Here is a 12976-nt window from a genome sequence, read left to right on the forward strand (position 1 = left end):
CAATTTAAATTGTTTTTCTGGACACAGGATCACTGGGCTCCTAAGTATACCACCAGCCACTTCACTGGGTACACCTCTTTGTCTCCTGGTTAAAATAACTCTAATCAGCTGATCTCATAGCAGCAATTCAGTACATTTCGGGAAGGGGGCGTGGTCAACTTGCTGAAGTTCAAACCAAGCATGAGAATGAGGAAGAAAGGTGATTTAATGACTGTGAATGTGGCATGGTTATAGGTGCCAGTCAGGCTGGTGTGAGTATTTCAGAAACTGCTGATCAGCTGGGATTTTCCAACACAGCCATCTCTGGGTTTACAGAGAATGATCTGAAAAAGGGAAAATCTCCAGTGATTCAAATAACACTTTGTTACAACCAAAGGATGCAGAAGAGCATCTCTGAATGCACATATCAAACCTTGAAGCAGATGTGCTACAGCAGCGGAAGACCCCACTGCTGACAGTTAAAAACAGGAAGCTGAAAAACTACAGTGTACCCATCTTCTGATGGTTCTCTCCAGCAGGATAATGCCCCAGTGTCCTAAAGCTTAAATCATCTCAAACTGGTTTCTTGAACATGTTAGTGAGTTCGCTGTACCCGACGGCCTCCACAGTCACCAGATGTCAATCTAATAGAGCACCTTGGGAATGTTGTGGAACGGGAGATTCGCATGATGTATGTGCAGCAACTGTATGATGTTATCATGTGAGCGTGGACCAGAATCTGAAGTTGTTAAATCTGTGCCAGATGAATTAAGGCACTTGTGAAAGCAAAACAGGGCCAACCCAGTATTAGCAAGGTGTAACTAATGAAGTGGCCGGTGGGGGTTATGCTTTGTTTGTTTGTTTGTTTGTTTGTTTTGAAAAAGCAGATCTTCAAACTTTGCCCGCGAGTCAGGGTCGAAGGGGGAGCTGTTCACGTCTGGACTGCTGAACGTCAGCTTGTTATCTGATGATCATTTCTGATCTAGTCCACTGTTGTGGCTGCACGCAGGAAAGTGGGTGAATGCTGTCGGGTGAAATGAAGCAATAAATGTCAGACTCCTGTAATCTCAGTGAACAAATGCTGAAAGCCGCTCAGAGTCCTGAGTCCCACTTGCACTATATCCACTTGAACTGATAACAGCGTCACTTTAAAACAGGCTCACAGGCTTTTTGGCATACCTAAAATTACAAAGCAAAACCCACAAGAAAGGACGTGTTTCATTCAGTTTGGCCGCCTTGGCCCCCCCTTTATTTTTTTCCTCCACTTTCAGCAGAGGCCCACTGGCAGGAATTCAGTTTTTGGGAGCGGCACATTCCACATCCTGGGATTTAGCTCTACCATAAATGGTAAGTTTGCACATAACAGGGTGACGCAAGGGCAGGCCGACGTCTCTAAAACAAACTGAAGCTCTTGTGAGAGGTCCAAAACACGAAGAAGTACCACTCTGCTCTCCTTTCAGAGAAATGTCCCTACATTAAAAGTAATGTGGTCATCGCAAAGTTGCACTTTTCTGTTGTTTAATTTGAGTTTAATAATAATGAAAAATTAAAGTAAAAGCAACACGGGAACTACAGCAGTTCTGAGTCATATCATTATCTTCACAGTGTTACACAGTCATTCACCAGGAAGATGAAAATTAAATGGTGTTTTTTTTAAGTGAGCAATCAGGCCGATCAGTTCATCAAGCCGCAGAGCATGAGTCGGCAAAGTGCTTCACGTCTTCCTCATTATTCTGAGGAAACACTACAAGTTCCTCCAAAAAAGGGTCTCAGTTATGTTCAACCACACAAAGTTCCTGCCTGAACACATTTAGCTTCCAGGTTAACGCAGCAGCATTTCATGGACACAGTGAGGCTGTGGCCTTCCAGTGGTTAAACTGCTGTGGTGTGCACAAAAGCACAGCTGTCATCATACAATCCAATGCTTTTCTAGCATTACTGACCACTCGAAGTGTTTTAGACTTTGATTTGTTTTATTCCGCAGACTGTAAACACCTTATCGAGCCCTCACCGATAGCCCGGTTAGCTTCGGTGTAACTTTGTGCTGAACAAGATCTCTGTCTAAATAAATAAATAAATGTGGGTAAATTCCCAGATGATTAAACATGCAACTATTTTTCTGGTAATACCTGAAACAAGTAAAGAAAATCAACAGCCTATTTATGCAAGATCATTCATAATTTTATTGTGGGGGTTATATTGGTTGGGTCTGATTACTGGGGGGGGGGGCGTCATAACACCACTAACCCCCCTGGAAATTACGCCCCTGCCAGTTAGAATCACCAGTTAATGTGCATGTCTTTGGACTGGGGAGGAAGCAAGAGCACCAGAGAAATTAAACGAAAGCCCCTAAAGGGCAAGCTGAATTTAAAGGAGTTCCTGGAGATCAAGCGATCTCTGTTGGAAAGAAGCTGCTGTCCGTGGGGTCTCTTCAGAAGCAATCGTTCTTATGTGATGATAACAAATGGGTCACCATAGCTACTGCAGTGGAGCTGCTTAATATAAAAATTAATTTCTTTTGCTTACTGCTGGTAAAGAAAGATTAGACCACTGTGCTTTAAGTTAGTGTTTTCTTTCAATACGGAAATTGTATGGTACTGATATTTAGAGGTGTGATTTATTCATGAACTGTATTTGGATAGTCATCAATTAACATTTTCCGCTGGGATAGACTCCCGAATTGGATGAGCCGAAGATTATGGGTGGATGTATGTGCCAATAAAGAACAATAAATGAAAAATCAGAGAAATTAATCACATTTATCTATGTACATCAACAAAAAAAGGTAATTCAAGGCACAGCGAGCATTAAAAAATCCAAGTTATAGGATAAAGATCTTTGAAGTATTCACTCCTCTGCCTTCACATGCATGTGAATTTGAGTGGCAACCTATTCTTAATTCACAGGGTTTAAATATGATGTTAGCCCACCCTTTACATAATAATAGCTTCAACTCTTCTGGGAAGGCTTTCCTCAAGTTTTACACGTGTTTATGGGAATTTCTGACCATTCTTCCAGATGCACATTTGTGAGTTCAGATGCTAATGTTGGACGAGGAGGCCACAGTCTCCGCTCAAATTCATCCCAAAGGTGTTTTTTTGGATTGAGGTCAGGACTGTGCAGGCAAATTACACTTGGCACAATGCAGTCACACAAATACCGTTCTCCTAGAAACTATCATACCCAGACTTGTCCATTGGATTGTCAGATGGAGAAGCGTGATTCGTCACTCCAGAAAACATGTTTCCACTGGTCAGTGGAGGCGTGCTTTACAACCACCGCATCCAGCTCTTTGCATTGCACTTGGTGGATGTACCTGCTCGGCTATGGAAACCCATTTCTGGTGAACCTGGCCCATTTGTCAACCAATCAGCATGTGACTGACAAACAGCATCATCCATGACAAGCAATGCGTAGTTGGGATTTTGCAGGGAGCGTGTTTACACTGGCACTTTTGCCCCTCCATATACTCTATATGCTTTATTTACATTACTATGGTTGTGTCCAGACTCATCTGCCTGGCCTGTTCAGTACCGTCCTTTCCTCTTGCTAAGCTGCATCAATGGAAGGATGCAGTTACTGAATTGGGACCCAGCTATAGCATGCTTCAGTGCTTCATATCGGCACTGTTAAAAAAATAAACAAACTCCAACACAAGTAAAAATTACAAAAGGGCTAAGCTGTGCAGACATCCACGTGCCTGCCTGTTTTTGTGACCACGTGGACTCGTCTGCAGAGATTTCAAATAAGGGTAACAGGAATTACTAGTCTGCTGAGGTGTTTCCAGCTGTCCATGTCTGAGTATAATCAAGGCTTAAAGTGACAAGATGAAAACATAATTAAGAGATTAATAACTACTAAAGATGTAATAAAATCAGCAACTTCTTGTAGTATTTTTTCCTCTAAATGTTTTCTTTGCCATAATTTTTCTTCTGCATTTATGAAGGACTGACCCTCCTCATCCTCTGCTTTTGTTTTGGATCCATCATGCTCCACTAATACGGACACTTTTGTTTATACTCTCTGTAATCGAGTGTAACGCTGTGAGTCTGCAGGTTGTGTTTCAGAGTGACTCAAGCAAAGTGTTTAAGCCCAGTCAGGATGTGATTCATCCATCACATATGGTGTTTCACCTTCAAGCAGACATGCTGACTTTAGCTGTCCATACAGAAACACAGCCAAAATGAAACAACTTACTCCCAGTCCAGCGCAGATTCAGTCTTCACATGCTCCTTTTAACCTTAGCAGCAATACTAAAGACATCCTTGCACATTCAACACCAGCCCAGTAGCAGGAAAAGTTTTATTTTATTAATCACAACAATATAAAGTGTCTTGATTAGGCTTTAACTGCTCCAGGCAGAATTACAGGCTCAAACATGCATTCTCTTTATCACACCAGCATTACTAATGCGGCCATTAGCTGTGCAAAGATTGTGAATCCTGAAATCACTTACACGTCATGCTCAAGTCTAACCATGTCTGTGTAGATTCTCAGTCATCCAGGTCATGTTGGTCTTGAGAGCTTGAGAAAAAGAAGGCAACTGGTCTTTTTTAAGTTTGTGAAGACGTTTCAGCCCTCATATAAGACATTTCTTCTGTTCTAAAAACAAAAGGTGGAGTGTCCCAGGCATTTAACTCATAAAGGCGGTGTCCTCTTTGGAGGTGGTCCTGAAGGACCCACTATTGATCATGTGAGTTGTGTGGAGAAAGGCGTGGGTCATTGCCATCACTGGGCTTTGAAACCAGGTTTCCCTTGAAAATATGATGTTAATCTTAAACGACTTCATGGTTAAATAAAATAAAGGTTAAACAAACAAATAAATAAGGGTGAAACAACGGTGAGAGCTTGCCCCACCCTATCGAGGTCACAAGGCAAGGTGTGAGTAGGCGTTGAAGCCCTGGGAAGGGACCCTGATAACTAGTGTCATGAGCCACACAACAGTATTTTCATTGCTTCAGATTTTCTTAATAAGATAAACACATGACGAAGAAAATGATGGCCACTACTCAGTCGCTGTGTCCAAGGGGCTTACTCCCCCAGGATGGTGGCTTAATCCCACAATTCTGCACGTTAGTGGCGTATGCGCGAGTACACATATGTACACGAGTGAACCATCTTCCCTATACACGATCTTCGGTCTCACTTATCAGGGAGGAAACTTCAAAATCTATTCGTCCAACTGTAATCCGAGGGTCCTCCCCCTCCACTAATGCGGTGGAGTTGCAGTCAGCCTCAAACTTTTGACCATCGATTACTCCACGTCATTATTGCAGTAGGAAGTGAACCGTAGGTCTGAGGCAGCTCCTTAACCACCGTCGGCTCTGTTTCAAAACTTTGACACCATGCCTCTCCGTGTGGCGTTGCAGGGTCCCGGCCCCTGGGGGTTCAGGCTGGTCGGGGGAAAGGACTTCGAGCAGCCACTGGCTATTTCCCGGGTAAGCTCGTTTTACTGTTAGTTTCTCTACCGCTTTTCAGTGTAACCGCACCTGGACTCTCACCTCTCATTGTTTCCCCGCGACTTTACTGAAGGCTGGTTGACGATTAATGGTTAGCTTGTGTTAACCGGAGGGCTAACGAACGGCTAAACTAGCGTTAGCTTTCTCAGTTTATTGTAATTAAAAGTTAAATTAGCGGCAATTTTTGCTAGTGCTACCTCAAGGAGCAAACACGGTGGTTAGTGGACCCCACTTAATTTTAAAAACATACATTTTTATGTAAGGTAAAATATCTTTTTCCTGATGAATTGTGATTTATGTATTTTTTTTCGGTCTTTAACTGAGAGTTAAGGCTACTTTAAAATAGTAGTTTTATAATAGCCGAACCAGAAATGCACTCATCCCAAACAATGGTTGTCATATTTTGTCTCTTACAGAATTTACTTAAGATTTAAAGCGTGATTTTAAAAGTTTAAATTCCACACTTTGACATCACTGTGTGACCATGGACCCATCGGAGCCTCTTTGTCATGAGCTGACAGCTGACACACCTCACTGGTGTTCATTAGCGCTAAGATTTTATTAAGCTTCATACAGGGTGCTGCTCTGGTGGCAGTAATGAACCGGATTATAGCTAGCAAAGCACTCCTCTGTGTGCTTTGTCTGAGCCTAAACTGCATTTTTCCCCTCTCTTGTGAAGGTTATTACTGTGGTCAGGCCACCCCACCCATGGAAAAGTGATTAGGAATTCCTGGACTGTACTGGTCCCTCTCCCTCTCCCTGCTTTAGGCCTTTATCTCAGATAGAGAATCTGGGCTCCAGGAAGCTTTTATCCTGACTCTGCAAGTGCCTTCACTTCTGTTTACTGTTAACAAAGACAGCTGCTTAAAGGTTCTTGAAGGTCAGGTTTAAAACAATGGCACTCTCCTCTTTTGACTTGGAAGCCTTTAGGCTGTAATTAGAAGGTGCGTTTTCCATATATTCATAATTATACAGTGCACAAGTGGCTTCTAATTTTATAATTTCTATGTCCTGTGTTGTAGGTCAACCCCGGGAGTAAAGCAGCCCAAGCAAATCTATGCATCGGGGATATAATTCTTGCCATCGATGGAGAACCAACAGAGAACATGACTCACTTGGAGGCGCAGAACAAGATAAAGGGCTGCATAGAGGAAATGGTGCTCTCCATAGACAGGTAAGCTGTGTCTAAATGTGCCATTCTGATCTGCATAGCCATAGGCTCGGAGAAAAAGAGTGAGTAATGTGAGACGGCTCAGCTGCAATCCAGGTGTTCAGCGAGTGACATCATGTTTATTCAGTGATTTTTAAACAGCAGTTCTGTTTGTTTTACTGGTTTTTACCATGTTGCAATCCCGCATCGCTCTGCTGTGTTGTCTTGTAAATTACTCATGACTGATGACTTTTGAGGAGTCGTATCAAAAGGGAATTGACAGACGGTTTGAACCACATATGTTTGCTCCCATTAAGCGATGCCATATTGAATGCATGAAAGGGCGGGGTTAACTGCAAGATAAACAAGAACATGAGCATGCCTGCAAGGGCTCTGTTGCATTCAAAGACACAGCCCTAATATTGCGTTCACGTGCTGGTACACAGGAACACGCGGGCGATCCTGGCATTTTATGTTACTGAATCCTCAGATCATCTTTCAAGCCTTGTTTTGCCTTCCTGTCTTCCTCAGGTCAGAAACAAAACTGTGGTCACCGCTGTCATCTGAAGAGGGGAAGGCGCATCCCTACAAGATGAATCTTGCATCAGAACCACGGGTGTGTGTTAGCATCAAAGCTGTATGAGCTTTAAAAAAGTGACTCCTCCAGCTTTGTCATTTAGAGTGAAATCGAGTAGCCATTCAGTTTCTGGAAGCCAGAGTGCTGTTCTCCCCCCCTCGTGCCTGCAAAGGCTTGGGGATTTTTTTTTTTTTAATTTATATCCTACTACTGTTCATGATGAAGTCATTGTTTACTTACCAACAGGAGGTTTCCTAGGAGACAGTAGTTTATCAGCCAAGCCCTGACGCAAGCCTCAGTTCCTGCCCGCTGAGTGGAAAGTTGAGGCCAAAGTATGAATTCATGTAGGAAACGGTGTCTCAGGCCCTGTGTATATGTGTGTGTGTTTCACAAGTCACAAAACTAGTGTTTTTTTGTTTTTTTTCTCCCACACACATATTAACACATATTTCAAGCACTTCTCTAGAATCTGTTGCTTCACTCTTTTGTTTTATGTAAGTATTGTCAGCTCCTTTGCGCAAGTTATCTTGCTCACAGAGACTCGGGGAGATTTTGCACTTTTAGAAGCTTGAAGCATGAGCTATATTTGGAGGCATTTCTGTGTTCCCACTGTGAAGCATGAGCTAGATTTGGTGGTATTTGTATGCCCACTGTGATGGCATGCCAGTGTCATGACGCATCTGTCGTTAAAGTTAGCCACGTAGGTATAATTAAGGCAGAGTCCACAGTCATTATCCTGCTAAATTATGTGTGACTTTGTATCAGACTGGAAGCTGCTTTAAAAAGACAGAACCGCTCAAAGTTTCCAAGTCTGTTTTCAAGAAAAATGTTATTGAAAGCGAAGCTTAAAACACAATAGGCCAGTCACTTTCAAACCTTAAGCAATATTTCTAACCCACTTAGCAAACACTGCATGTTTGTACATGCACAAGTTAAGAAAAAAAACTTAGTTTATAGCTCATCAGGTGTGCACAGAGAGTATTACTTGTTTCAATCACGCTTGAATTTCATAAATATTGCAGTCTCCTAACTTTTGGAGCTTGGTTTTTGCAGGAGGTGAAACACATAGGCTCGACCCACAACAGGAGCGCCCTGCCTTTCACCGGTTTCGGCTCCAAAGTGGTGACCAACCAGTACAATAATCCATCTGGGCTGTACTCTTCAGAGAACATCAAGGACTTCAACTCAGCTGTGGATGAAGTCAAGACCATTACTACGGCTAATGACCCCCCCAACAAGTAAGATGGGCTTAAATGATGACACTCAATCAGTATTGAAAATGTGAGGATGAGTGAGTTTAGTCCAGCTGGGCTCTGCTTGGGTCACAGAGTAAATAATCGTTGTGGCAGTAGACTCAGTAAATCATGACTCAAATTCAGAATGTTTCCATTTAATTGCAAAGTGAATTTGCATGCATCTTCCTTTTTGATTTGCTTGGTTGTTTGGATACTCTGTGAAAGACTTTTATAGATCATTCTGCAAGCTTAGCTTTTCATTAAGTAGTTTTCCAAATACTCATTTTGAATTGGGGAAACTGGAACTGCGTTTGTTTTAGAGGATTACTTCAATACTGACATACACAAAACCTCTTAATCGCACTGTGATTTATTTGAATCCTTTCTGGAGTATAAGTACATGTACACACTGTTTGGCTTTAACTGCTAACTGCAGAATTTACAGTAGCAGGCCAGCTCCCAAAAGGCTGCTGTGCTTCAACAAATCATTAAAGTGTGAATATTGCTTCCAAGCAGATGGAGCCAGTATTTACTGATCCAGTGACTTAAGAAAATGATGTCACTTAAGTCCATGTTTAAAACAAGTAAAACACAAGAGAAGGTTCATTCATTGGCGGTTTTTCGTGCTGAATCAGCACTGTGATCTCCTGGGCTTTTACTGCCAGTCTGATTATGTCTCAAAATACTGTCGCTGAATATGATTTTTTTTTTTTTTTTTTTTTTTTTTTTTTTTTCTTGCTGAAACGTGCCCAATTTCTTTCTAGTGCTCCATCAGAGCCGTCAGGTAAGCGGCCGCCCATAGTCGCCGATTCCGAAGTCTACAAGATGCTGCAGGAGAATCAAGAGTCTGATGAGCCTCCTCGACAGTCTGCTTCATTCAAGGTGCTTCAGGAGATTCTTGAGACAGGTACTGATACCATGCTTTTTCCATTTACTTTAAGGGGCAATGTGGGGTTTTTATATTTTATTTTTAAACAATGTTTGCTTTTTGGTAGACTGTTATCTTTTAGTTCCAATCAAGTCTGTTCTTGGTGTTTGTAGGCGATGCTGATAAACCATCAGGCTTCAGGAGTGTGAAAGCACCCACAACAAAGGTTGGAGCATCAGTGGGGAACACAGAGAAGTTACCCATGTGTGACAAATGTGGATCTGGGATTGTGTAAGTATTTTATGGTCAAGATTGAACTCTGTAGGCCTCTAGATTTTATTCATCTGAATCTAGCAGCACTTGAGAGAAATACTGTCTCCACCTTGTGGCCAAATGAAGTAACAACAACACACTTGTTTCCTAATTCCTGCTGCTGGGAGATATTTTAATTTTGCTTTTAATATTTTTTAGAAAGGTTCATAAATGTTTTCTTTTCCTTTCTTTAAGAGTGTCCTTGAAAATCCTTACTTCATACAGATGTTTAACACACTGTCCCATCAGAAGATCTAAGTTTAGAAACTTCTACTTAAATCTGCCATGCCGAGGGTTTAGTATGGGGTTTACCAGGAACAGGTCTACCCATGGGTTCACCAGTGCTGGCCTTTTTTAATTGCTTTTGTTTCTTACCATTATTTTCAACATGGTTGTGGATGTTAAAGCCAGATTATAAAATCCTAGTGTACAAAATACGAACACTGAATCTTTTCTCCCACGGGGTCATTTCAGTCCTTTCCTTTGTGAAATGCTGTACGAGAGTATCACTTCATTTTCTGATATTTTCATGTCTGTACTGTTTTGGGAAGTGGGAACATGGAACGTGCATGTAATGGCAACATTATAAATCAGGCCTAATTTCTGACTCAGACATTTCCTGATGTTCATCTTTCTCCAAAACACCTTTGAGATCTAAAAGTAAATATGTGTTTAGGTTTTCTAACTTGATCAGCTTCGATCAGAGGATGCTCTTTCCTACATGACGGCGACCCTCACTGCATTCTCACTTGTTTTTGTCTTTATTTACACTTCAGAGGGATGGTTGTGAAGCTGAGGGACAAGTTCCGTCACCCTGAGTGCTACACCTGCACAGACTGCAACGTCAACCTAAAACAGAAGGGACATTTCTTTGTGGAGAACCAGATTTACTGTGAGACGCACGCACGCGAGCGAGTGACTCCACCCGAGGGCTACGACGTGGTCACAGTCTTTCCCAAGTAGTTCCCCTCACTGAACTCGGCCTCGGACTGCACGCTACTATCGGACACCAAGACATAAACCGAGACTTACAATATTTAGCTAATGCTACTCGTAAGACTATGAACTGGTCTCCTTTCACACTATACTTCAGTACTGTCACTGGTAGGCAGGACAGTAAGGAACTACGTGTTTGAAAATGTTGATTTGCACAAAAACTTTGGCCTATAAGAAAGAAAAACCAGTGAATACTGTAAGATGGCATTCTTTTTTTCGTATCATTTGAATGACAGCCACTATGTTTTGATACTGTTTGTACATTTCAGCGTCTTTTGAATCATGGAAGCAAAAGAAAGCCAGAATATTCCCATCCCTGTTAAAGGAAAAAAAATGTTTTCTACGGTTTTTATTAAATAAATAAACATTGTTTTATACAGCAAAATAATGCAAAATACATTTGAATATAATTGCCGAATAAATATTTTTTAGCTTGAACAATTTCTCTCCTGTCGTCCTGGTTTATTGATTGTCCCTTGATGCTTTGTTTTTTTTCTTTAAGTGACACTATGATTGTAGGGGTGTCACATGATCATTAAAGTACTTTCAAACACAAAGAATGATTTGAATTACAGTTGTGGCTTCAGAAAGTTTCTTTTTTTTAAACTTAGTTTAAGTGCTTTTGAAGAATAAACACGGGAAACTGTAATGTCTTTGGACCTGGTCTTAAGAGTAACCTCGCTAAAGCGGATGGGGAACTGCTGCTTGCACCCAAATGTCTTCTTTATGTGAGATAGATATAGAGAGTCAAAAGTGCCACATACTCGTGAGGTCATTGTCAGCACACAGGGACTTGAAACAAAAGGTAACGGGGATGGCGCTGGATTCGTCTCCTGGGAAGATTCTGCAGCTCATCTCATTAACAGCGGTGAGAGAGTTTCTGTGGCTAAAGTCAGCATTGGTCCCATAACCACATTCTGAAGATGATGCTGAGTCCCATTCGGCAGATAAAACGCTTGCTGGGCTGCTCAGATCTGATGCCAGATAGTCCTGAGTGTGTGCGTGTTGGTCTGCCATCCGGAGAGTCTCGGTCAGAGCCCAGATGTAGTTGCGGGCAAATCGCAGAGTCTCGATCTTTGTTAGTTTCGCGTCTTCTGGCAAAGCCGGCAGGATGCTCCTCAGCGCGTCCAGGGCGGAGTTCAGATTATGCATGCGGTGGCGCTCTCTGTCGTTCGCCTTCATCCTTCGCCTGCCCCGCTGCCCGGACTGCTCACATCTGTGTTTGGGGTTTTTCACTGAGGACACGTCTCCTCGAGTAACAGTTGCTGGTTTTCGCGTGAGTTGTCCTCGTGAGTCTCCTGAAGTGTCATCGGCCTCGTTCACTCGGTTACGCAGTGTTGGAGAAAACCTGCGCAGGGCGTCGGGGACGCAGATTACTTTAGGATACATCCTGTGCCGACGAAGAAGATGAAAATAATTAAAAGTGATGCCAATGAGACAGCTTGGCTATAAAGAGAAAAAGAAATTCCAAATGATCCCCTGAGATGTGCCACAAATCCTGGAAATCACGTTTCCCATTTTTTTCCACGAGACTGGAAACGTGTATCTAGACTCTGAGTTAGTTAAACGATTTAACTGATTAAAAATAACAATGTAACTGCACTAGTAACTAGAAAGGAAATATCTGAAAAGCATTACAGGACAAATTTTAAAATAAATAAATAAACTTCTGCTGAATGAGTGTAGTCGCACTTACGTTTGTAGGCCTACTCCTGACAGGCGAAGCTGGGATAAAGAGGTAGTCCGCTCTTGTAGCTGGAGGCAGCAGACAGCGTATATGTGCAGGTGACAGTGAGGGATGGATGCGCATCTCTTGTCACTTTATATGGCCTTTATCTTATCTGTTTTTTGCACCGTGGACGCCTGAATCAACAGCGCTCGTCGAGTGGCCAATCAGCTTCCAGGCAGCGTGTCCTTCACCCTCTCCCTCTCTCCCTCATCCTTCAGTGTGCTTGCATTTCTTTGTGTATTCATTGTAATAGTTAATTAAATACACGTGGATGGCAAAGTGCCACGGATGTATGCCAGGCTAATAATACTCCGATTTTATGGACTAGGGTCATGTTTTTTTTCTTGGAGAAGGTAAACATTAAGAGACGATTTCCATAAGTTTGTCTGGGGGCAACAAACATGCAGCGTTCAGGATTCTGCTGGTTCTAAACTACCACTCTGGGAATCTTAATATATCTGTTTATTGCTTGTATTTATCATTATGCCAGCCATTCACTAATTTCCCTGTTTTGCTGGTCAAATGCCCGAGGTCCTGGTAGGAAAAGAAAACCAAAACATTTTGTGAGCTTTGCTTTGACCTCGGTTTAGTGAGGCGAAAAAAAAAAAGCTTCACACGAGACACAATATGGATCTTGTATATATGATGTGATACTCGATTACAGATGATCT

At 42.2% G+C, this 12976-nt stretch overlaps 1 protein-coding gene across 1 annotated transcript; it reads left to right on the forward strand.

Annotated features, from left to right (window-relative positions):
• Positions 1-5175: 5175 nt before the first annotated feature.
• On the forward strand, positions 5176-11019 carry pdlim1 (PDZ and LIM domain 1 (elfin)). The gene is made up of 7 exons (XM_031737920.2): positions 5176-5417; positions 6461-6612; positions 7120-7204; positions 8219-8403; positions 9165-9307; positions 9442-9559; positions 10357-11019. Exons 1-7 carry the CDS (start codon positions 5325-5327, stop codon positions 10541-10543), a joined length of 963 nt encoding a protein of 320 aa, XP_031593780.1. The 5' UTR covers positions 5176-5324; the 3' UTR covers positions 10544-11019.
• The last annotated feature ends 1957 nt before the right edge of the window (positions 11020-12976 follow it).

This window comes from Oreochromis aureus, linkage group 13 (genome assembly GCF_013358895.1).
Source record: "Oreochromis aureus strain Israel breed Guangdong linkage group 13, ZZ_aureus, whole genome shotgun sequence".
Classification (NCBI taxonomy): domain Eukaryota; kingdom Metazoa; phylum Chordata; class Actinopteri; order Cichliformes; family Cichlidae; genus Oreochromis; species Oreochromis aureus.